The sequence below is a fragment of the Triplophysa rosa genome, linkage group LG10 (assembly GCF_024868665.1).
Source record: "Triplophysa rosa linkage group LG10, Trosa_1v2, whole genome shotgun sequence".
Lineage (NCBI taxonomy): Eukaryota > Metazoa > Chordata > Actinopteri > Cypriniformes > Nemacheilidae > Triplophysa > Triplophysa rosa.
The window spans coordinates 7,443,592-7,469,351 of record NC_079899.1 but is presented as its reverse complement, the minus strand read 5'-3'; the positions used below and the strand labels follow the sequence as shown (position 1 = coordinate 7,469,351).

General features: G+C 36.2%; 1 protein-coding gene across 2 annotated transcripts; it reads left to right on the top strand.

The window, feature by feature from the left end:
- Positions 1–458: 458 nt before the first annotated feature.
- Positions 459–25,724, top strand: lg10h14orf180 (linkage group 10 C14orf180 homolog). 2 transcript variants are annotated; one of them, XM_057343069.1, is made up of 10 exons: positions 459–877; positions 4,893–4,923; positions 9,671–9,757; positions 11,928–12,048; positions 16,516–16,546; positions 16,654–16,762; positions 17,800–17,960; positions 18,109–18,238; positions 18,967–18,993; positions 22,327–25,724. In XM_057343069.1, the coding sequence occupies exons 1-10, from the start codon at positions 725–727 to the stop codon at positions 22,530–22,532; spliced, it is 1,056 nt and encodes a 351-aa protein (XP_057199052.1). In that variant the 5' UTR covers positions 459–724; the 3' UTR covers positions 22,533–25,724. The 2 variants fall into 2 exon arrangements, with proteins under 2 accessions (XP_057199052.1, XP_057199053.1); XM_057343070.1 differs by lacking the exon at positions 18,967–18,993 and having other exon boundaries at positions 460–877.
- The last annotated feature ends 36 nt before the right edge of the window (positions 25,725–25,760 follow it).

Sequence of the window (25,760 nt, the reverse complement as noted above, 5' to 3'; positions counted from 1 at the left end):
ATGAAACTATTGTTTCCAAATAAAAACTGAAGTGTCCAAAAACAAGTACTTTTCTAAAACAATCTATTGCCACTTTATTTAAAATCTATAGTGGCAAAATGACATTTTCTGATCCCATTGTGTGTGTGTCAAATATTATTGATAACAGGCTATAGGCCTATGTAACAGAAGACTGAGTAATACAATGCATAATGAATGTTTTGAATGCATACAGTATAAACAAAAACCCTACAAGCACCAATAAAATAACATCCAGAGTATTATCTTCTAATCTTCTATCTACCAGTTCTATTTCTTATTAAACCAAGCTAATAAATTCTCGTTTATCCTTCTGAAAATTAGCATCAAAACAATTGGCTGTGAACAGTGTCACTCAAAGAGTAAATCCCGACTTCCTCCTCTGCTCTTTGCGACGCTGTGTGGGCGGGGACTGAGCGATGCAGTCTCCTATGCTCCCCCCACAATCCCTCTCTGACTCTTACAGCACGTGAGAGGAGAAGCTGTGAGCTTTTCCTGTTTTGATGTTGCAGCGACGGATCTCTATTTTTGCCCTTTCTCCACACCCCCACTGTCGTTTTTAACATTCTCTGTGGTGCTCCATCTCTCCGGACCGACTACTTCTTAATACCTGTACTGCAGCTCAGATGGGAGACGTAAGTGCTGTGGCTGTCTGGCACGTGAACACGCTGAGCGGGTCTCTCTGGCGGGCCATCCCAGGCGCGGGATGCTGAACGGGAGCCGCGAGGGTTTGTTTGAATTAGGCAGGCAGCTCCAGCAGGAAGGAGACTCCCAAGCTGCTCTGCACTGCTTTCTGAGCTCTCTGCTGGGCCTCACACATGTGGAGAGCTTCCACTCACTACCCAACTGCCTGCATCAGGTGAGCCCTGAATCTGCAGGATGGAGCTCCATAAAGATGCATTATGGCATAATAATGATTACAATGGCCTTTAAATGTCATTTTTTGTATCTGCATGTGCAATATGAATGTGTTGCATACATTCGGCTAGACCCCGGGCAGTGGTCACCAACCCTGCTCCTGGAGATCGACCGTCCTGAAGATTTCAGCTCCAACCCCAATCAAACACACCTGAACTATCTAATCAAGGTGTTCAGGTTTGCTTGATAATTACAAACAGGTGTGCTGAAGCAGGGTTGGAGCTGCAGTCTGCAGGACGGTCGATCTCCAGGAGCAGGGTTGGTGATCACTAGGCTAGAGATACTCTTGCAGAAAGATCTGCATGCATTTCTCAGTCATGCATGTGTGTTCTTAATGATGCAGTGACATACTAACCTAAAACCAGCCTGATTCAGTTAATGCATATTTTACGCTGGTAAATGTATTCTCAAACATTTATAGCGTATCTGTTCCTGAGCAGACAGATCAAACACACGTCCACCTTTATGCAAAGATTGTGGGTTAAAACAGATTAGCACATTCCAGGGCTCTAGACTAACTTTTTACACTGGTTGCACTGGTGCGCCTAACTTTTTTTCTTAGGTGCACCGGCACAAAAGTTAGGTGCACCCAAATTTTCGACCGCAGCGCATTTAACACCGCAGTTTTACCAGTTCACTTTTTTTTTATCGCTGTCCATATAGGCAAAATTGACTTGTAAATGATTAACTAACAATCTGGTCAACATAAAGTTCTTTATTTGAAGCACAATTCTACAAGAAAGGTAACTTACTGAAAAAGTGTTGGTGCTTAAAGAGCTTCAATGAACTGAAATTTAAACTTAAAACATCTCAAGATAAATGGACCAGGGCTTGACATAACCTGGGAGGTTGATGGCTCCGTGTCAGAGCATTGCTTATGATTATCGGACGGATCAGGCCTTAACTTAACATTATTCACGAAAAAGTTGTGAATCGTTCTTTTCATCTTCTCTCATCATCCGCGGCTACATCCACTCTGTTTAACTGACGGGCCTATAGGCTCCTCCCCTCTCTGTCTGACTGCAGCACACGCATTTTCACACGTACACACCAGAGGTTGCGCTAGACTTTTTTATTGTCCGTCATTTTGAATGACAGGCTCGTAAAAAAACAAAAAAAAAAAATATTACCAATCACTATGGTGCAAGGTGGCATTAAGTGGTAATTAGTATGTTCATGACGTCATCACGCTGTACTTGCGACTCGGAACTTGTTGTATTTTAATACAACTGAATGCCCAATAAAGCCGTTGTTGATTATATTAATCTATATATATAATGTTTTAAAGTTTATGTACATATGTGATTCGATCTGGGAAAACCCAACACATGGTGCAAATTTATATATTACAGTTTTCGATACCATATTCAAGCCCTTTCCAAATCAGTTTTTATTTTGCTCATACCTTGTGTATGTAACAAAAGTTATGGCTGAGGTCGGCTGAAGCGCTATGATTTTCAGGAACGGAATTTGGAGGAAAACGGGTTTAAAGTTAAGTGATGAAAATAAAATAGCACTCCAGTATCACAAGTAAACGTCACTTTAGAGTAGTAAAAGTCTTACTCTAATAACAATTTCATAAAAAAAACATTTCCCAGTGTTGAAGTCTATAAAAATACTGTACAAAACCGTTTGAATAAAACGAAAGTAAGGAAAATGGTGCGGGCACACTTAAAGAACGAGAGCTCTGCCATTATCACTACACAAGGAAAGCAAACATTACGGATAACAACTAATAAGCAGTGAAGCAAGTTTTACCTGGTTTATCATGTGCATAGTGTCTGGACTTTTGATCATCCCTTGTATGTTTTGCGATCGGATAACTCCCGGTGCTGCAGACGGGGAGCTCTGTCATCTCACGAAAACATTGTATAAAAAACTTTGCATGCCGTAGTTTACACAGGACTGGCGGGAAATGTACATTGATATTCCTTCATTCTTCATGTTATGTAGTTTACTTTGATAGGTGAACTGTCTTTCCCGCGTCCCAGCGCGACATCCGACGGGTTTTCCCAGATCGCCTCACATATGTCTAGTGGGTAACAATGACAGGTAAAAACACGCACGCCCCTTCGCGAGCATATCACGCTCTAATGAAGGGAAACGGGGAGTTACAAATTGCCCTCATTGTAATCCGTAAAAATGACGGACGGACGGCCTTCAGATTTTTCCGTCACTGGTAAAAAAATCAGTCAGTGACGGGGAATTTTCGTTTAACGCGACCTCAGGAAAATCTGGACCACGGCCAATCAGAGGGGGGTCCGCCCTTCACTATCTCTGATTGGTTTAGACCACGATATGGGCCTAATGTGTGTCTGTTGTTGAATCACAGGGAGACTTTCAGAGTTGCGGAGACTTTTTTTCTCCCTCGAACGGCTGGTTGCACCGGTGCGACCTCAGATTTTTTTTAGTCGCACCATTGAGAAATAAGGTCGCATGTGCACTCTAGAGCCCTGCATTCGTTTGCCAGTGCAGAGCATGAGATCTGCTTGAGTTAATGTGGGCTTACACTTTTGTTTACTGTTGTGTTGACTGGTGTTGATGTCTGTTTCCGTAAAACATCAGATCAGTTTATCATAAAACTCTGAACCCCAATACATCTTGCTTTCTCTTAGTGTTTCCATAAATAGTTCCTTTTCAGGTCTCATCATGATTGTAACTTGTTGAAAGTAAGTCATATAAAAAACTCTTGGCTCGGATTACACACTGTGGGTATCTCTGCACTTTCTCCAAAACCCTCAAGTGTCCCAGGAATTGTCAAGAACATAAACAGTGGCTCTTACACAAGAGTATTGGAATGTGTGGTATGAAAATGGCCAGACAGAGCTGTTTCGAAATTAGCCGCCAAAAAAATATATTTCGAATTCACTCATATTTATCACAAGCATTCAGCTATATTATATAATATGTGACCCTGGATCACAAAACAAGTCTTAAGCAGCACGGGAACATTTTTAGTAAAAGCCAAAAATAACATTGTACGGGTCAAAATTATCGATTTTTCTTTTATGCCAAAAATCATTAGGATATTAAGTATCCTAATGTTGCATGAGGATATTTTGTAAATTTCAAACCGTAAATATATAAAAACTTTATTTTTGTGAGTGGATGGCCTGCTACAGTGCCCCTGATTAACAACTTCAAGGGCAATTTTCTCAATTATTTTATTTTTTGCACCCTCAGATTCCAGAGTTTTAAACGGTTGTATCTCCGCCAGATATTGTCCCATCCTAACAACCCATACATCAATAGAAAGCTTAATTCAGATTTCAGATGATGTACAAATCTCAATTTCGAAAAATTGACCCATAAGACTGGTTTTGTTGTCCAGGGTCACATATGGGTAATTGACAAATAAACTGTACCATGTGTCCAATGGTGTGACAGGAAAAAATAAATAAATAATAAAAATAATATATTATTTTACATAATATGTATAATATTAAAAAGCATAAATTGCCATTTTTGTCTCAACTTTTACTATGTCACACCATAGGACACGGTTTATTTGTCAACTTCCCATATTTAAGATGAAAAACTATGAAATAATGTCAGTAGAAAAAATCGTTAGCATTATAATGAATGATAAAAGCAGTTTCACATAGCCAAACCTTTGACTCTGACAAGAATCATGAACAACCCATGAAGTCTACTTTAAAAAACCCCACCTACCCAGATTTATTGTACCACAACAATAAAATGGTGTTAAAATGTCCATAGACAGTGCAACAAAACAGCAAAATTTGTCAACACAACTTTAACGTCCATATAAACCTATGTGCACTCACTGAAATATCTTAGAGACAGATTGAAAACTCTCTTGAAATGAATGTATTTCTGTGCAATATGTATAAGATGAATTGAAATGTGCATTTTGCAAATCATTTAGCTTAATTATCTTCTCTGTGTAGCCATTCAGGTTTGGTTTTGTCTGATTTTTTATTTTCTCTGTACAGATTGCTGAACTCTACATTGATGAGAAGAATTGTATCCTTTCAACTTTTGCTCCCTATATGTAATGAATATTTGCATTACATGTATTCATTTAGCAGACACTTACAATGAGAGAACATTAGCATTATGTCTAATGTGTTAACAATAAGTGGTCTACAAAGCTATGTTTACAAGTAGGAAAAATGAACAACAGTTTTTTTATATCAAAGTTAGGCTCTGGAAAGTTTGCAGGGACTATACAGCTGAAGCCTTATAGTACGTGTGTGGTCATTCTGCTAAGAGGATTTGTAGGCATTTACTGTATATTAAGTCGACTGAGGAGCGTCACATTTAATTATCCTGTATAGATCCAGCATGTGCCCCACTGTCATTACTCATCTATACCGTAGACTACAGTTAACAACAAGGCTAGTGTTACATGACATACATACAACCTTAAAGAACGGGCCTCTCAATTACAAAGGTGTAGCGTTTAAATGGGTTCAAAATGGGTTTAGCTCCACGTAAAATGGGTCATTTACCCAACCTTAGCCATTAACCAAGATCATTGGTGACCTCTTTTTCAGTTAAAAGCCAATTACATGTGAATTGGTTTAAGCATGTTTTCTCTGATATCTACACTGAGAGTGTGCTGGTAAATAGCGGTGGGCCTTAAGAAAAATGTGATTTCTTTGTAATTACATGAAAGAGAAATAATGTGTGTAGATTTTATCATTTAATTAAAAAAGCAATTTAATTACGTCTGTTTTATCAATGCATGAGAGAAGACATTAGAATGAGTTATTTGAATGGGGGTAATACAAACTAAAGCAAATTGAATGTATGAAATCAAAAGGAATGGAATGTTTTAGCTTCCCTTCAGCCATGAGGTAATCTGAAAATGTATGCAAATAAACTATTTCTGCATGTTGAATTAGGTTAAGCACCAATCTTAATATCTTAAAGTAGTAGGTCAGGCGAAACAATGTGATTCTGTTATCTTTTATTCACCCTCATGTCATTCAAAACCTGTATATGACTCTTTTCTCTTTGGAATACTATAGAATATTTGTCTCAGTAGTTTTGTGTCCGTACATTGGAAGTCAGTGGGGACTGTTGTTGGGGTATGGTCATTCTTCAGCATATCTTCTGCTGTGTTCTGCAGAAAAAAGTAAGTCATGCAGGTATGAAATGACATGAGGTTAAGTAAATGATGACAGAATTTTCATTTTTGGGTGAACCATAAGTAGCTCAATGTAGCCCGATTTAAAGCTGTCAACCAGCTCACTTTCAGTATTTTTCTAAAACTACCCTCTATCCCATACCCGGTGCACACAATCTTGGAACAAATAATCGTCTGTAAAGCCACAATAATATTTCATATTTCTAAAATTGCATATACAGTATATCATAATTTATCAGTCGGTGCGCACTTCAGTGCTAAAAAGATCAAAAGAATACATTCATCCTGTCTTTTTTCTCAGAATACAGTTTGGGAATAAACTGTCTGTGATTATACTGTGATTGACATACTCATGAACTGGAAAGATGAACAAGAAAAACATTTACGTGGATGATACTCGGAAAATACATGTCAAGCATGTTTAATTAAATGTTTAAAATAAATTTAGCTCAATGAAATGGATTTTTTGGGATTATAAAAAATCCATTTAGAAAAGAACATGGTTGCCTTACGGATGTGATGGCAGGAAGTGCAAGGGAAATGAAAGCGCCAGTCATTATATCAAAAGTATAGAGACTTAACGTCATACTTTGTTAACATGTTAACATCACTTACAAAGGCAATGTTCATCCACAAAACACATTTTTACACACACAATACTTTTTTTGTGTTCAGCTCCATTTGGAATAAAAGGACTGTCAAAAATGTGTATAAATAAATATTGAGCATAATATTGTTTTTGTGATGACCCAATTTCAAAATCTACATTCACAGCAGTTTACAAATACAAAATTTGCTTTGGTTTACAAGAGGACCAAATCAAAATGTATGTACAGACACAACACTGTAAATATACTCTAAAAAAAAATTATTTTACACCCAACTTGTAAATTTGCAGTTTATTTCTGTAATTTAACATTTACCGCGTTTCAAAAACATGTGAAAATTCTGTGAAATTAGTTTTTTACAGTTAATGTGAAATAGCCACTGCACCTTTTAGAGTTTGTAAAGTGTAAACTATTAAAATACAGTACAACCTTTTCCGTCATTATACTGTAAGTGTAAGAAAAAATTACCTTACAAATGTGTCTGTATTACCCATTACCTGGGGTTATAGTCCTTTATATTTAACATGTTTTGTTGTCCTATAATGCGACTGAGGAATAATTATTATAACATAATTAATAAAAATGTTCCACAATGCATTGCAAAACCACGTTCCCCTACCTGTAATGTATGTTACTTTCATAATTTTTTGCGATGATTGGATTAATGTTTGCTAACATAAGAAAACAATCAGCAGAAACGTGTAGGGATCATGTTACATAACAAAACTGTATTTTAACAGAGAATACATTTTATGTATCATGGTCCTCAAAGGTCATACTTTATATTAAAACTGATATAAATTACATTGTTGGACGGTATTTTATGAACACGCCTCATTCGCACACGTGGAGTGGACAGTTTTGAGTTTGCTGACCTCACTCAGCAGTAAGAGAGTTTCTGGTATCATGAATATATTAAACAATATTTCTAGAATGTGAAGCACAAGCACAGTGGCGTTTAATCAAATTGAGTAGAGAGAGGAAGGAAAGGCTGCATTAAAAGACGAAATTTATTACAAAATCAATGCAGGATGCATTTTTCCTACCATATTTATTCAAGGGTTCTTATCGCATGCACCACAAACAGATTTATAACTTTCCATCTGATCCTGTTAGTCAGCAAATTCATATGTTCCTCACCCAGCTGAGATCTAAAAATAAGCCCAGGACTCCTGGGAATAAGCTGCTCATTCGAGGGAAAGTTTGCAAGTTTAAAAGCTACAGTCCAACGTACAAAAGCGCACAAATAAAACAAAGCAGCTGGAAATAATATCACAGTCGACATATAAATATTACGTTTCTGTTATGAGTTCATGTAAAGCACATTTGTCACATCTTTTCAAATGGGTTCCAGGTGAGCTTTATGTTTCCAAAATAGAGCCACTGCATATAAAAAATTTATGTATGCCATTGTCTATTTTAAGCACATTTCCTTTCTGACCAAGGTTCTGTAATGACACGTGTAAAAAAATAGTTGACGTCTATTTATAGCACCACCACAAGCTTTGTGTCTTTCTATAGAGATAAATATGAGAGGGTGACACAGACACAAAGCAATCAAAATAGCACACAGGCCTTAAGCTGTTATATGGATTTGAACCTTCCCTTGTTTTCTGTTCAGGCGATACATTAAATGTTCAGTGAACACCTTTAGTATAGAGGTGCACCAATTGACCGGCCAGAGATCGGAATCGGCCGGTTTTTCGTATGATCGGCCCGACCGGTGACCGGCCGGTCACTCTCACGTCTCGCAGATTCCAAGCCGATCTTCTGTTTCCCGTGATGCGGGCAAGAACGTCACAGCCGTCAGTACACTCAAAGCCGCAAGGTAACATGTAAACGTTCGCGCGCACAGCCTGTCTTTCACGGCTCGTTTATACTCGCATGTGGGTCCACCGGACCGCGATTCTCTGCTGACTGACGCGCATCTCTCATCCGCTGACTGCACGCGCGTGCACACGCATCGTGTACTCGCATCGTGTACTGTACAGACTAGTTCATCTCTCGCTGCTCCGTCTACATGGGGTATGTATGCGAACAGTGATGCTATTAGCATCATGCTAAACTCTGAAACATGCTAAACTTATGTAGAAGTCGTTCACTCTGTGTAAAACAAACGTAAATTCCTCAACCTGATTGCTTGTCTTACGGTAAAACTGTGGTCATTTCACCTAGGTAAAATGACATTCAACACGACTTCTACTTGTTTTTAAAAATCCAAAATATAAAAAAATGAATAAATCAACCAATATATGTGATATATATCTGATTGAGTTCTTTACTAACACAAAAAACTGCAAATACATATACATCTTTAGAGTAGAATTCACTCATAAGATTTTTAACTCTTTTATTGAAGTTGCAGCAAAAATCAACCCACTTCTTTTAATACTACAGACACAAGATAAAGACAATTTATTTTACATTTCAGAAAAAATGAAATAAAGCAATGTTAGTTTCATAAACGGAAACAGACGAGAATAAAGTTGAAGTATTTTATTGTTATCTTAGACTTTTGTGAGATGAGTACAAAAATGAAAAAGGTAAATTAAGTGACATGTTTAGTTATATTTTATTATTTGTACTTATTTTCAGTCATAGAGTTCTTCAATTTAAGAGTTGTTTGGGAAAGAGAAGATTCTGTAATTTAATGCAGCTTGGAGAACTGCATTTAGGGAAATTTGGGGAAATTGTAATGTTTAATCATTTATTGAATGAAAATAAAAAAAATGTGTATTTAAGAAAAGTTAATATGGTTTTATATACAGTATACTGTCAATTATAGTTTGTGGATAGAAAATCGGAATCGGCAGGTTTCACTTGTAATAAAATCGGCAAAGAAAATTGCAATCGGTGCATCTCTACTTTAGTATCTTATTTTCTGTTATATCGGGTGATGCTTAGCAGCTGAACAAATCAGAATTTCACTGAGCTTGAATGGTGTTGTGATCATAACAAGAGGCTATTTCTGGTGACAAGCATGTCTAATCCTTCACCCATATAAAATCAGATGGGAAAGCGCTGCAGTTCATTCAGGCGGAGAAGATGTTCTACGAAGTGGCATTGATTGAGCTCACCTCGCTGCAGGGCAGCACAGGCAGGTCCACTTTTTATGGCTTTACCTACATGCTTCGTTTTATGGTGCGTTTCAGTGGACACATGTCCCTTTGATCAAAGTGTATTACAATTTGAAGTTGAAGTTTAAAAGTTGTCTGTGGATCCCTGGGACATTTGCTGTTTTATGGATGAACAAAGTTGAACCCTTAGGTAGCAAAGTTGTTTGTCTTTCACAAGGACAAATTACACTCAAAATTCTTATCAAAAAGGCTTTTTCATCAGATCTGTGTTGAATACAATATGTAAAAATGGTTGAAATGATAGAACTTAGTACTTTGAGTTTGAGGAAATATATTAATATGTAAGCTTATAATTAGAGTGTTGGTTGCTTAGTCATCCATTATTACAGTCAGACAAAATGGTCAAAAATGTACCCAAGCTTTCACTGGGGCAGTACCCTTTCAAAACGTAAACCTCTGCACCTGTACTTCAGAGGACATATTGGTACCAAATGTATACATATCTGTATCTAAATGATACTGTACATTTTGAAAGGTTACTGCCCCAGTGACAGCTTGGGTACATTGTTGAAATATTTTTTTGACAGTGGTTGTCCTTTTGTCATTGTTTCAGTATAAATAGATTATAAGGTTTGGATTGAGGTTGGGTATAGGGTTAGGAGAGTAAATGTAGTTGCAAAGTTATTTATAGTCAGTAGAATGTATTTTGGGGGTCCATCAATGATGAAGAAAATACAAATGTTTGGAATGGTGTGGAATGACGTTTGCGTACACTATCCGTTTAAAGTATTTTCCAAATTTATTAAAGGACTAAACTTTGTCTCACAAGCCATGCATCATATCACACATTCTTTGAAACCAATAATTTGTAAACAAGTATTCAGACTTGATACGGAACAGGAATGTATAGATAACATCCTCGCAACACCTACTGTATCAACACATTGAGTAAAAACAGCAACTTGGAAATTGAGCAACATCTAGAACATCCAAGCGACCTAAACAGGCACTATTCACATTTAATACAGACAAAGACAAATAATACCACAAGTAAAATATTTTGCAAGGGTTTAGGGCTGCGGGAGCAGTGATCTATTTACTGTAACAGAGGTCCATCTTTATTTGCCCTGACATGCACCAGTATCCATAGATGAAGACACATCAATCTACTGCGTGGCAGACGTCTGCCGTACCTCTGGCTGTCTACATTTTGCCTAGGTAGCACAGTGCTCTAGCATGGGCAGAGAAAACAGGGCTCAGGGAGATAAATGACCACGCTATACATTACCCCATTAAAGAGCTGTTGAGTACCATGGAAACGCTGACTGATTCAGCGCTTTGCTAGAATGCTGGCGTGATTTTCTCCCTCATGCCTGAAACCATACTCTTCCCAGAATGCACTTGGGATATGCCAAGTTGAGTAATATTGTATAGCATTGCAACAGAAGAATGTATTATGTTCAGAAAACAAATGATGATAAAGCTTTACTGAGTCAATATGAAGTGACTTTAAACCAATTTCTGCCGTTAACCATGGTATATATCAGTACGATATATACAGTATACTGTATGTAGATTGCATACAGTAGTTCATATCAATAACATATTCTGCTTACATGTGAAACATAAACATTTCCAAAATGCACTTTTAATAAATATTATTAGCTCTTTAAAACATAACAATCTACTGTATTATTTATTGAAAGGTTGTGTTTGAAAGTGTGGTTTTGTTATCGTGCTGCACAATTTTAATATTTTTAATATTCAGAATGACACTATTTATACATAATATTTTAAGGTAAGCTTTTCTGTCTGATGGTGCTGTAAAATTTCTGTGAAAACTGCTGTATATCATTTAAATATGTATAAAAATATTGGTTTACATTTAGCTTTTGATATCGATTGTAACCTGTATTCTAGGTTGTTGTTGAGTGCTTTGTTTGTACCTTAAGTTTTTAGTTAAAGGATTATGGTGTAGCAAAGCTTCTGCTTTTCATATGTTTGCATTTTCTTGTATGAGTATTTGAATTTAAGGGCGTGGCAGCAATGGTCACCTGTCTTTTGTTCTCTCTGAACCTCCCCCTCTCTCTCCCTCTCTCCCTCTCCCTCCCTCTCTCTCTCTCTCTTTTATTTTCTGTCTGTATATGAGTCTCTACCTGTGAAGTTTCTGACAGACTTTACTTGAATCAGGGTCTCATGAAGACGGAGCTCTGGGCACATCAGGATGTTTGTCTCAAGATGAGTTATCAGAACAGACTTCACAGGCCCAGGACCTTGAGAGACTGGCTCAGCTCTGCATTATGAGCAAGAGGTATTGACTGTGAAAACGACTATACGTTGCCAACATGTGGCACTGCATGCTGTTTTTACTAAGTTGTTTGCTTAAATTAAAGAAGTATGTTGTTATTTATGCTAATTTTAGTATCAAAGTGTACTGCAATGTAGTTGTGACACAGGGAATTTGTTAGAAGAACTACAGTATACAGTATCTCAGTTAAGTCAAAATGAACACAAAATGTACAATTGCACAGAATTATTTTTAATATTGGTTTTAAACACATTGTTTAAAACAGTCTTAAATTGGCTTTTTTATTACATTTATTAATTTATTATTTAATTATTTTTTTTCTATCCTCAATATTCCACCACATACAGTATAGATGTTGAGTACACGCACTAGCATACATCCAGACAAAAGTCAACTATTCAATGAATCTAGATTTTAGGTAAACAATTTTACTTGATTTTTTGTGTCAAGTTTTTGCACACAGTTTTTTATAGTAAAATTTACTTTAAAGTAAAAAAATGCAAATTTACACAAAAAAAGTAGTAAGTAAATCTTACTTGTTGTTTTGTCACATTTTATTTGTCCTTTAAAACTATTTCAGTTGGCCAAACAAATGGTATGTACATGTAAGAAATAAGCCTATATAGGAGAAACTCATTTAATGAACTTAACAAAATGTTAGAAATAAGGGGAAACAATTGTTAGGACAACTAACAAGTGCATGTTATGACACTCTTGTGTGATTTGGCAAATAATATACAGGGGGTCTATACAGAACATTCGTGCTGACATTTATATGTTTTTTTTATCTATATTGGGCTATTTTTGTATTTAAAGTAATATTAAATATCAGTTTATATTATTTTAATGAACCTGATTGAATGAACGTTTTATTACAATAGGTGTACACCAGCATAGTCAGATCAGTTCCTAAGGTAACAACTGCAGGTTTTCAATTTACATTGTAGGTTTTATTAATTACAATCATTGAATTTTCTGGGTATTATGAAATTGTAAGGTTTTGTATTGCTGCATTATAGGAATTTACATCCTGAACCAGTCGGCACTCCGATAAAAAGAGAGTTAGGGAAAGGTGACTTGTGTTACAGTACGTGAGTTTCAAGGTGTCATGTGTTATTGGGACACTCTGACTCAGGTGTTGTCTTTCCTCCAGGGGCTTAACATGATGAGACCACTACCGCATACACTTGAGAACATTTATGTTCATCTGTTGGCATTGGTTGGGAACTTAAAGCATTTAACCTGATTGTCTCAGAGAAGGAGACCGCTTGTTGGTGCCACGGGAAAGAGGGGGATATTAAACTTGAATGAGAACGAGATTGTTTTATTGCTGCCCTAATAAGATAATGTTTCGGCGAACAATGCATTGTGGTGGTAGCCACACTATTTGCATGTAATCATTTAAAGTCTTCGGGTCAAGTAACTCTGGAAACCTGAAGAGGGTAGTTCTTCAACATCTGTCATCCAACTAGGACAGCGGTCAGTCACGGTTTAATTTATTGCACATTCAACCCCTTGTTAACATGATTCAAAAGAGCTGTTGCCAAAAATCTCTTTAATAACATACCATAGGATGCCAGTATAAATTCCTTTTGACGTTTTGTAAAGGAAAGCATTTTTTGATGCTTTTTGATGATGATCTATTTTACAATTATTAGGCTGAAAGAAACAGAAAGCTTTCAACATATATTTAAGAACAAATGCATTGTCCATTCAATAATCATGAAACTGAATATAGTTAGTTGATTGAAATTTAGATACAAATTGTAGGGATTAAATCCATGGATATAAAGCATCTGCTAAATGAATAAGTGTGAACGTATATTTAATTTGAGAAGTCTGATATTTTTACATAAAATGTATTTCATGCTTCACACTGTAGGAAGTGGTTTTGCATCTTAAATCTTTTAGTGTTGGAACAGGAAGCGTTCTTGTAGCTGAGAGCTTTATCATGTCGTGTCTGATCAGATGTCCACTGAGGACAGTACCAAACAGTGAAAACCAACACCTCGTCATTATTAATTAAAACAGAACCATTATAACAACACTGACATGTTTTGACTAATACAACATGATCTATTCAAGCGACAAAATTACATAAAATTATAATATAGGTGTCATCATTGTAATGTAAGCAATATAATTTTTATGTACTAATACATGTAATCAAATGTAGCAAAGGGTATTTTTGTGGATGGTTCATTTTTCTAACTATTTTATGTTCTGATGTATGAAGAGCTGTCCACTCTCCATTTGTTGGGTATATTGCTTCTTTGTTTGTGAATTTTAATTCACAGAAATCCTACAAAGTATGACATCTCTCAAAAACTGTGTCCGGTTTTGTCACATCCATAATGCATGTAATGCAGATTTAATTTTGCTTAATGTTTGACTTGAAAATTGTGCTGTCTGCAGTGTCTGTAATTTTTTATATTTTGTGTTTTATCGCAACAATATTCATGTAAATTTTGTGTCCTCTTCTGTCCAATAATAATTTTATCCAAATTATCGCTGTTGTAATTGGTCTTACAGACCACACAGTGACTAAAATTAATTCTGAAATGGCTATGCAAATTCTCATTAAGCACCCCTCACCAAATGGCATCATATTCATCCACATGCCAACAACTCCAGCCAAACAGAAGTGAGCTGATCACAAAGCCATATCTTTGGCATGGGCGACACATTTCCATTACCTCCATTAGGCACCTCAGTTGAAATCACAGCACACGTGTGCCTAGATTTGTCATGATGGGCACTGTAATGTATCGGTATGCCTCACTGAGCCTGGCTGAAGTGGTCTATTGCTGGTGCATTCTGAAAGGACTATATCACAAACTATTTCTGTGTGTTCAAATTAAGCAAAGGTGCCAGGCTAGTGGGATCAAATGTGGCTTTATGCTATGTGCTCTACTTTTTACAACATATAAGAAAATGCAGCAAAAATAGTACTTTTACAACAGGACAGAATAAACTATGATACTGTGAGTCACAAATTATTTAGATAAAGCATGTATTACTTCTGGAGTCGACGTGATTCGACATGCTTTTGTCTATTACAATTGTGGATTTGCTTTATAGCTTCTGTGACAGTTGGCAAGATGTGGCATGACTTATGAGAGGAAGGATTTGTTCACATTAACACACTACCATATTACACATATAGGGCCTACTATTTGTGGAGTTTTAATTTTACGTATGCACAGAACACCATGCTGACTTTATGCTGAATTATAATTTATAGACCACATTCCACAGACCATTTCTTCAAAGTCAAACTACAAAAGGTTTTTAACAGAGGTTTAGATATCCGGGCATGACTATTTTACACATCACCTGCCACATGATGAGAAAATTTGACATTATATAACAAACAATCTGACTGATACCAGCTCAATGGTTATGAAGGTCAGCCGATTGCTATCACAAAATAAACCCTCATGGGCTGAACAGGGCTTGAAAAGGTTTGTTTTGCGATAACGGGCAGCTGACTGTACAATATTTTGTTGATGGCTTCTTGCCAAGTAAGTCAATGGACACAAAATATTCATAATTTGTTATTATTTTATTATGTGGAACCCGTGTGAGCAGTTTGATGTCATGTAATCCCTGGTTGTGTGGTAGTTATTGAGTAATAGCGGACAGCCATGACACTATTGACCAATTCGAGTTCATTCAGTGAAGTGTTTTAGAGAACCATTTTACATACTTTACTTTAATGAATTATTCTGAGGATTTATTATTATCACAGCCTATATTATAATTTTGAAATTAAAGTTAGATTGGCAAAAACACCTGTTTTTTATCAATTTCGAAAGATAGATTACTTTTGATCAGACAATATCAATATTAAATATTAATCTAGTATATTATGTGGACAAATGTGATCCTGGGATTTGTTCTAAAAATACATACTCCCACGCTTTCATTCTTCCTGGTAATGGAAAATGGTCAACTGTGTCCCCAGGGCACAATCAATTATATAGATTTGCTGATAATAATGTACAACACTTGCATGCGTTTCTCTAACACATGTACACTAAATATTGTGCAGCAGGCATATTGGTTTTATTCATAATGTCATAGTGGTCAAACCAATTCTGAATGTGATAAACACTACATTGAACTTTACCTTACCCAAAATGTGTTAAATTACCTGAAAGCTCTGAAATTGACCTTACATTTCCAGTGTTACACACACAACCAGAACCAATATCTATAATAAAAAAAATGTTCACGACTTTTGACCACATTGTTAAAATAAGTCATTTTTGTCTGAATTTAATGTGAAGTGGTTATGCTTATAAAACATATAAATATACAAAATCATAAAAATATACAAATGTATAATAATTATGCTAATAATAACATGTGAAATTTTTTATTGCATTACAACCAATGATTTAAAAAAAATGTTTAGATGAACGAAGTGTCATTCCTAACATCTTTGTCACTCTTCATTGTTTTCAGACCCCACCTTGCATTAGAATACAGTGGTAAGGTATGTTCACGTTTTTTTAAGTATTTATGCTACATGTTGTTTTTTAACAAAGCAGTGTAAGAAAATTAATTGAACATGTGTAATCTTTTCCAATTGTTTTTATTTAGGCCACTAAAATCCACCAGCGGGCTTTTGGGAATGATCATCCCATCACAGTCCAGAGTCTGGAGCTGCTAGCCACCGTCTATGCAGAGATTGGCAAAACAGAATATACAAGTAAGACACAATTTTTAGAAGCTTTTATTTCAAGAACTTTTTGTACTTTTTTTATCAGCACCTGCAGTTCTTGCAAATCAAACCCTTGGTGGTATTAGTGCTTTACCATTTAAACTACACAACAAATGACACAATGGGCATTCATATAATGTTTTCTTTTACTCACAGTCTTAATTACTTGAAAAAATACATTTTCCATTTATGACATTAAAAAAATCACATGAACAAGTGAATATTGGCTGGGATTCGGGTGTAAGTGATTATAACTGTGCTGTTATTCAGTACAAAAACATTCTCCTTGTGTATAGTCCTCAATGTAATTTAAAATAGTGATATTAACATTAATTTTAGACAATTGGGGCATGTCTGAAAAGTAAATCAGATTTCCTTTAACTTTTGTTGATTTGTCTATATACTGCATTGCAGTTCACATCCAATCTTTACACGCCAGCCACATTTGATAGTCTTTTATGTTATGATCATATCATATCAATATACTCACTTGCAGCTTTCCAGTGAATGTTTCTTTAGCAGCCTACACTCACCGAAGAAGTAAAGCATCCTGAACCCAATTGCTTCACCTTTAAGCATAGCTGTACATATTTCTGTAGAATATTTTTGCCCACTAAGTAAAATGCCCATGAATGAGTAAGCATATATTCCTAGTGCAATCTTTCTGTCCACCGATTATTGCATATTTAGATCTTAGGCAGAAAAGCAATATCGTTACTTTGGCAGTTTGAGGCCATGGCATTTTTGTGAGCAGAAATGCTTTGCTAGTGTTCTGTAAGGAGGGACTGCTCTGCATCATCTTTTATATTACCGGATTATGAAAAATGTTGTGTATGGGGCAGCACTGTGTCAGGAATGTTGAACTCATCTGCTGAGTCTGCATTCTGAAAGGACGTCATGGTTTCAGGGTTAAATTATTCTTCCAGTAGTTTCTTTATATTTGTGTTGCTAAAACTATTTTTGCTGACATGATATAATGTCAGGTGTGTTGTTTGGCAGATTGTTGAGCGATGTTTCTTTTCCAGATTCGTTGGGTGAGTGTGTGTCGACTCTTTCAAAGAGATTCTCTGCCACTGAATCGTTCAGCGATGCTCTGAGTGGCATCTCTCATAGCCATAAGGACAGACACTCTGAGCTGCAACACAGAAAAGAAGCGTACATACAACACGACACTGCTAAAACCAAGGTAAGTGCTTTTGAGGAAAATGAAAATTCTCTCGTATTTTTTTTTAATTTAGGGACCATAAGTTTAGTATCTGCAGTATTACTTAATATGGTCTCTGTTAAACATTCTAAAAGCCAAAATCTTTTTTCTTGTCTGCGGCTTCTTTTAGATCATACCTGAAAAGCCGCCCACCTCTATCCTGAAAAGGTCCAGCGTGAGCAATGTAGAGTCAGAATCCCTGCGTAGACGAAAATCTGAGAGGCGAGTTCGCTTCAGGGAGCCGGAGATCACTGTTCATGGTGAGAGTTAAACAGTATGCTTTAGCAGTCTCTCAAACCGCCCGGGTGTCTTTAACACTTCTGTAAAGCGGATTTTTGCATTATTAAGAGCATGCGCTTAAAAAAAAAGTTAATTAAACTGGAGTGGCTTGTATAAGATGTTCCCATTGAGGTCTGTTGAAACATGCACAAAAACTAAGATGCACAAACATGCCTAAGTGATTTACTCGCCAGATTAATTATACATGCAAATAAGGCAGTGTGCAGTCTGTGCCAACAAGACTGTTATGTTAATGAAACAAGGAATTTAATTTAAGGAATTTAAGGAAGGTAATTTAGGATGTCTGTCCGCTTCTGTTTATACAGTATGCATCAGTGCACTTTGTCTTTCCCTCTGGAGTTGTTAACTTTCTGCTGAAAGGCCTTTACCAAACCCAATATCAATAAAAATTCATACTCTTATAGTCTATTTTCCTGTCTTTTTCCCAAGAAAAGTGGCGCAGTGTTCCCGGTGTTCCAAAACGGGTGTTTTTAAACAATCAAAATGTCTGTGCTCTTTGGAGTTTTTGGAGTAAAAACTATAAGATATTTTAAATCAGCTTTTCTCCAACATACAATTTGGATTTGAAAGCCAATTTTTACACAAATTTATCAAGTTCAATCATTGAAGCTTCTTTCTGATGTAATTGAAAGAAAAGTGAAATGTTAAACCGGAACCTCATTATTTACTTTTTTATGTGGGTTTCTAGACATTCCGTACTATGACTGTTTAGGAGGTAAGTCAATTTAACGAGAAATGTGTTGAACAGTGTGGTGTGTCACTAAAATGCATGAAACATTTTTTTTTAATTCTTTTGCATGCAATATGGGACACAGAAAGGTTTATAAGTGGTGCTAAGAATTTACAAAGATTATATTTATTACTTGCCATGTAAAACCCATATTACTGAATTATTGTTTTATCAGTTTAAAAGTTAGTAGTTCCACACCCATAAGACTATTGTTCATCTTCAGAAAACAAATTAAGATATTTTAAATAAAATCCGACAGCTTTTTGACCCTCCCATGGACATCAACGTGCATTGTGTGCTCTTGTGAATGCATGTTGGAGACTGACATGGAAGAGACTAGAGAGAAGATTGTTGAATAAAGTCGTTTTTTTTGTGCACAAAAAGTATTCTCATCACTTCATAAAAATGTAAAGGACAGTGAAATTTAGCGCCATCTAGCAGTGAGGTTCCGAATTGCAACCAATGGCTCACTCACTGTCACTGTGCCCCCTCATTTTAAAATGATAAAAGACGAAATCATTTTAAAAAAACATTTGGAGAATGAATTTGGTTTATATTTATTAAAGAAACAACAAGAGCAGAGGGTAAAAAATAATGTATTTATTCGTTAACAGATTTAAAGACATTGTCTTGTGCTGTACTTTCATGTGTTGTTAAACCACAAGCTAAAGGGCTGCTTGCGTCCAGCGGCAACGTTTTGCTTAACAAGAAACGGGCATTATTATGCAGACGGTGACAAGTGGAGATACAGTCTGTCTATCAGAAAGCAAGAGCTCGCTCTTTAGTGTTGTTATAATGATGCGATCGTTTTGTTAGACATAAAGCTCTACTGGGGAACAGTCCCCTGTATACTTTTTCTGTCACTTTTTCTTTAAAGCCTGCTTTTGACATTTTTCTATATTTTTTTTCTCTATATACATCTAAATTAATAATCTTCATTTATTAACTTCCGCTGAATTTATGTAGGCTATGATCGGTGTATTTCTAGTTCTTTTTGTCAAAATGTCATACAACATTTGCTCTCCTCCAAGTTGATATTAAAAAATTATTAAAAAATTATTACAATTATTAAAAAATTCATTGTAATGTTCAATCATTTATTCAATGAAAATAAAAAAAATGTGTATTGAAGAAAAGTTAATATGGTTTTATATACAGTACACTGTCAATTATAGTTTGTGGATAGAAAATCGGGATCGGCAAAAATCGGAATCGGCAGGTTTCGCTTGTAATAAAATCGGAATCAGCAAAGAAAATTGCAATCGGTGCATCTCTACTATAATCTAAACCACATCGACAAAATAAACAGGTATGATGATTTTACAATGCAAAATACCCTGTCAGATAGTCCTACCAGTTGAAAATGAACACATTAAATAAATTTACATCGTAAATACCCTGTCAGATTATCCTACCAGCATAAAAGAAACATGTATGATTAATTTACAGCGCAATACCCTATAATTGTACTACAAGTACTAAATAAATATGTAGGCCTAGAATGATTTAATTCAATTCAATTTTATTTATATAGCGCTTTTCACAATGTGCATTGTTCCAAAGCAGCTTTACAGGAGCAAATAAGAAAAACACAGAAAGGTAAAACACAGCGCAGTGCATGGTGTTTATAGACCAAGCAAGATCATTATAATAAATAATATCTAATAAATAAATAATAAATAAATAAATGCAGTCTCCCGGTGAGCAAGCCAACACTGCACTGCTGTGGCGAGGAACCCAAACTCCAATGATGAATAAATGGAGAGAAAAAAACCTCGGGAGAAACCAGGTTCAGCAGGGAGGGCCAGATCTCCTCTGACGTGTCATAGCTGGACTCAGTGACCCCGACCAAAGCCACCGAGCAACGTCCACGAAGAACAGGGAGAGCCCACGAGCCGCGACCCAGGAAGCCCCACCCGCCGAAACCGCACAGGTCCAACCCGGTCCCATTCCGCGATCAACAACAGACAACAGAGGAACAACCAGGGATAAATAGTAATGGCATAATTAACTTTACTCCTCTGTTGTCTGACATCGACCACAAAACAAGACCAACCAGACCAGACCCACACAGTCCCAACAAATGAAACGCCCCAAAGCCCCCCCACTCCCTACAAACACCCACCCAGCAACCTCCAATCAAAGTCACTGAGTGCAGCTATAACTTCAAACTGCTGTCATTTTGATGTAAATTTAGCATTAAATACAAAGTATTGTAAATTTAGCATTAATGTGACAAGTAGTCCGTCTTTGCTCTTGGTTGGGGATGGAATTGTCTGAGCTGGGCCGGTCAGATGGTCGCCTTTTTCTTGGGTGGTGATGGAATTGCCTTGGATGGAGCTGGGATGGTCAGTCAGTCCGCAGGCTCTCGCAGGAGGATGGCACGGGATTTTCCGATGTAGCTGGCGTAATCTCTAGTTGGGGATGGGCATATGACGTTCATTTAACAATGATTCAATCAGATTCCTGTAGCAGTATAAAATAAACAAGTAGGATGATTTTATAGCGCAAGAAAATGACGTAACATTGATGTGCGCATACCTGGTAGGATAATCGGACGGGTAGGATGAAATTTCGGGACACCAGCCCATTCTAAACCCCTAAACCCTGCCCCCCCCCCCCACTAAACATAGCAGCCCCCTCACTTTGTGCACCCTGGTGCCGACTCTGGGTGGCTGCACAGGACTAAGATGTTGTCACGTTTTCACTTCGTTGCCAAAGGAGATAATGTATTTACGAAACGCACTCTGTTGAGTAGTTTGTCCATTTTTAGGGCTACCGTAGAAACAACATGTAAGCAAAATTCTGCATTATATAAGGGGACCCTCGGTGTATGTAGATGGAAATGGCTTATTCTAAGGCAATAAAAACATAACGCTTCATTGTGTAAAGTCTTTATACACATCTGAAGACATAGTAATATATATTACAGTATATTGCATAGGCCTATATTGCATATCTGTCAATAGATCCTCCAAAAAATTTGCACACTTGTAGTTGTGTTGTTGTCCATGTTATCTCAGAAACGTTTTATGGCTGTGGTACAACATGAGGGTAAATAATTCATGACAGGATTTTCATTCCTTGGTGAACTTCCCTTTAGTATTTTTTAATCATGAAGCCATGAATTTTATTCATTTATTTTGCATGTAGCTTGAGATACTGCATTATAGTATTTTGCTGCAGTTTACATTTGTAGTATGCTTTTAACTTTCTCTTATTCAAAACAAGAAAAATCTGTCCGCATTTTTTTGTGATTATTTCCAGTCATTTTCCAGTCATCAGATCTTTAGTGTTTTTGGACTTTGTGTTTCACAGTGTATGACACCCCCCAGAACCACCTGCACCTGGCCCTGCTCACCGGCCTTTTCCTTATGCTCTCTGCACTGGGTCTTGCGCTGTACTGCACAGATCGGCGGAGACCACAGCGTGCCTGCGAGGAGCTGCAGACAGCACTGGCTGTGTACCTGCTGCAATTCAAGCAGATAGTCTGGGGCTGCTGGATCTGGTTGACCATGCAATGACCATAACTGACCACAGGGGCAGCAGCCACTCTAAACGCAGGCTTAGTATCGAAATTGTCACTTTGTGACAGCAAAAACATAATAGGTGAGGACAACTGCTTGTTTTTGTATTGCTCCTGATTATCATTTTCAATGTTATTATAAGACTGGCCATCAGTCCATTTCCGTAAGGATGTTTAACATCCAACTCTTTTGTTGCTTTTCAGCACCATTAAACTGGTGCGCATTTTTACCCTTTATGGTGGTGGCTATCCTGATTTTGCCAAGTGGTTGATGTCCTTAGGGCAACATCATGTTGACCCTGGGACAACATTTAAATCAACCAATCAGATTTGAGAAATAAATGTACAGTTTATTTTAAATTTAATCTTACAACCAGGATTAGGTGCTTCTAGACCATTGTCTTTCACTTATCGTTTCCCTCTGATTTTAGGGGTAAGTTATGGTTAGGGTTGGGGTTTGGTGTGGGTTTAGGTTTTATTTATAAAAATATTGTCCTTAGGTCAAAAAAATGTGTTGCCCTGAGGACATCAACCACTTGGCAAAATCAGGTCGAGTTTATGGTGGCATAGCTAATGTCACATCCTCATTATACCAAATCGTATGTATATTTCCAGATCTCTGTCTTTGTAGCAGTTCTGGGCATTCAGAATGCATTTCTTAGTCGTCGTCCATAGAATGTGCAGGAATATTAATGGAAACCTTCATCACTCCCAGAATTATATAATAGGCTTTACTGTGGATACATAACATAACATACTTCTGATTTAGGTTCATCTGAATTAGAGCCCGACTGATATATTGGTGGATCAGTTTTGGAAGAAAAAATTCCCTTTAATAATTAAATGTGAAAAGAAATGTATAATAAAAAATACTGTAGTACAGAGATGTCAGACCCTGCTACTTTAGGGCCCCTGTCCTGCAGTGTTTCAATCCAAACCTTGCTTGACACCCCCGCTGTAGACAGCATATGCATGTATTATACATGTAACAGTGCTTTCATGCATATTTCCATGTGTAAAGTCATTAATAGTTCAGTATTAAGGCCAAAAAAGCCATTTGGACACATAGACATCGCATGTGCTGATAGAATGTATAGGTGCATGGTTGCAACACCTACAGTGGCAAATGCTGTTCTTCTCATTTTTGCACAATTCCTAAAATGAATGCTAGAAAAAAAGGGGCCTATTAACCTTACTGCAAAGAATTTTTTATATTAAAAAGTGGTTGATTTCAAAGGCACACTTTCCATGTACCACAGTGACTTTGTTTGTTATTTATATAAATAGCTAAGCCGGAAGGGCTGTTTTTAGTTCTTTACTGATACACTAATGAAACATGCGTAATGAACCTTTTACAATTCAATTACAGGATTAAAAAGTTATTTCAAAACTAGATTTAATAATATATTGTGAGAGAAACTCACGGAGGAGTTCAGAATCACATCCGCATTAGTCTTCTCTATGTACACAAAAAATCAGCACTTTACTGAACCCCAAAATCAGCCGGGCTTTATATATGCATTCTGCATTCTCTATGTAGGAACTAATGTATTTGTAAGATTTTTTTATACATACATTATATATAATATTCATTCACTCCCGCTTTGCTTTTAATGCATTTTTCTGTACATACATAATGATGTTGAATGTCTCTGTGGAATGCAAGACAATGCTATTTATTTTACTAGTAATCCGTTTTTGAATACAAATATGCATTTTATGCACTTATAAAATATGTACGTATGTACAGAATGACACCAAACATTGTTAATGAGTATATTCATATGTAAAAAAGAGAAGAAGTGGCACAATGACTACACCTTTAACATGTATCTACACAAGTTTAAATGAAGGGCAAAGCTATAACTTTAAGCACAAATGTTTTCATCTTTTCAATCATCTCTCAACAGAGATAAAAACTGTTTCAAGGATGAGTTGGCCATATTTTGTGTCATGCACTGCCAGATTAACTGGCAAAAGAAAGAATGCCATTTAAAAAAGTTGACTGCTTTTTGTGCTCGCAATATAAGTTTCTATTTTACATGAACCCGTACAAGCATATAAGTACATAATGGTACGCTCTTTTGTTGAACTATGTTTTATAAGAATTTTCTTTATCTTTTTTACTCTTTCATTTTTTATTCTTGATATCAGCACTTATTGCTATTTTTGTAGTCTTCAGGCGAGCATTTTCTATGAAACAACATCTGGTCTTTGATTTTTGTATTATTGTGTTCATACGTTTATAATTTCTATAGATGCACACATTTAAGTTGACATGTGCTTAATCTTGTACATTAATCACATTAAAGTTTTAAGTGATTTGCAAAAATACTAAACTTTATGGCTGTCTCATAATCTCCAGCTCTGTAATATTTTGTTACATAAGAATTAGAAAACATATGAAATCCCATTTAAAAGGGTTAAAGAGGAACTGTAAATACTGTTAAGGTTACATTTTGAGACTGTTTGTTTCTGTCATGTATAGTAACAGTCGTCTTGGACTTTATACTCTCACCAAAGACTATATTTAAATAAAAAGATCAGCTGTGCATGTGATCTAATCATGGCATAAACCATCATTTTTAATAAAAAAATACATTATTTTAAAGTATTGTTCAAATACACTATAAAGTGCACCCTTAAGATTTTATTTTCAACAACTGTTAAACTGAACTTCACATCTGATGTGTTTCTAAATTGTGGATTTGTGCACACTTTGAGTAACAAACCTGCTGTGGCCTGCATTAAAACACTTTGAGCTACTTGGTAGCTAAAATCAATTGAATATGTCAGACACATAACAAATATCTTGTTATATGGCCAGAATGTGTGACAGTTTATTGTACATCTCATCATTCACAGTCTTTGTCTGTATAGCACACTGAAATTAGTGAAACAATTCACTATTGCAATATGTTGCAATTCTGATGGTCGGGAATAGCTGATCCTTAAAGCAATAAAATTACACTGGGTGGAGATATCGCCACACTTTTTGTTCTATTTGTTAACATTTAATAGAGGTTCTTTTAGAAATTTTATTATAACTATTTTCTTGATTTAAAAGAAATGTCTATCAATACAATCCACAGGCACACCAAGTAACACGTTTATGTTACATAAATGATGACTAACTTAAACACTTTTTTTGCATTTCATTTTATGATCAATAAATATAATTTTATTCCTTGTTTTGTTTCATTATCATCATCATTACCGTTTAAGC

What these genes read in the sequence shown, in the direction of transcription:
- lg10h14orf180 (XM_057343069.1), top strand. Translation starts at nt 725, where the DNA reads ATGCTGAACGGGAGCCGCGAGGGTTTGTTTGAATTAGGCAGGCAGCTC. An exon ending in CATTAGAATACAGTGGTAAG is followed by an intron (nt 16,547 to 16,653) that starts GTATGTTCACGT and finishes GTTTTTATTTAG; the next exon opens with GCCACTAAAATCCACCAGCG. An exon ending in GCCGGAGATCACTGTTCATG is followed by an intron (nt 18,239 to 18,966) that starts GTGAGAGTTAAA and finishes GTGGGTTTCTAG; the next exon opens with ACATTCCGTACTATGACTGT.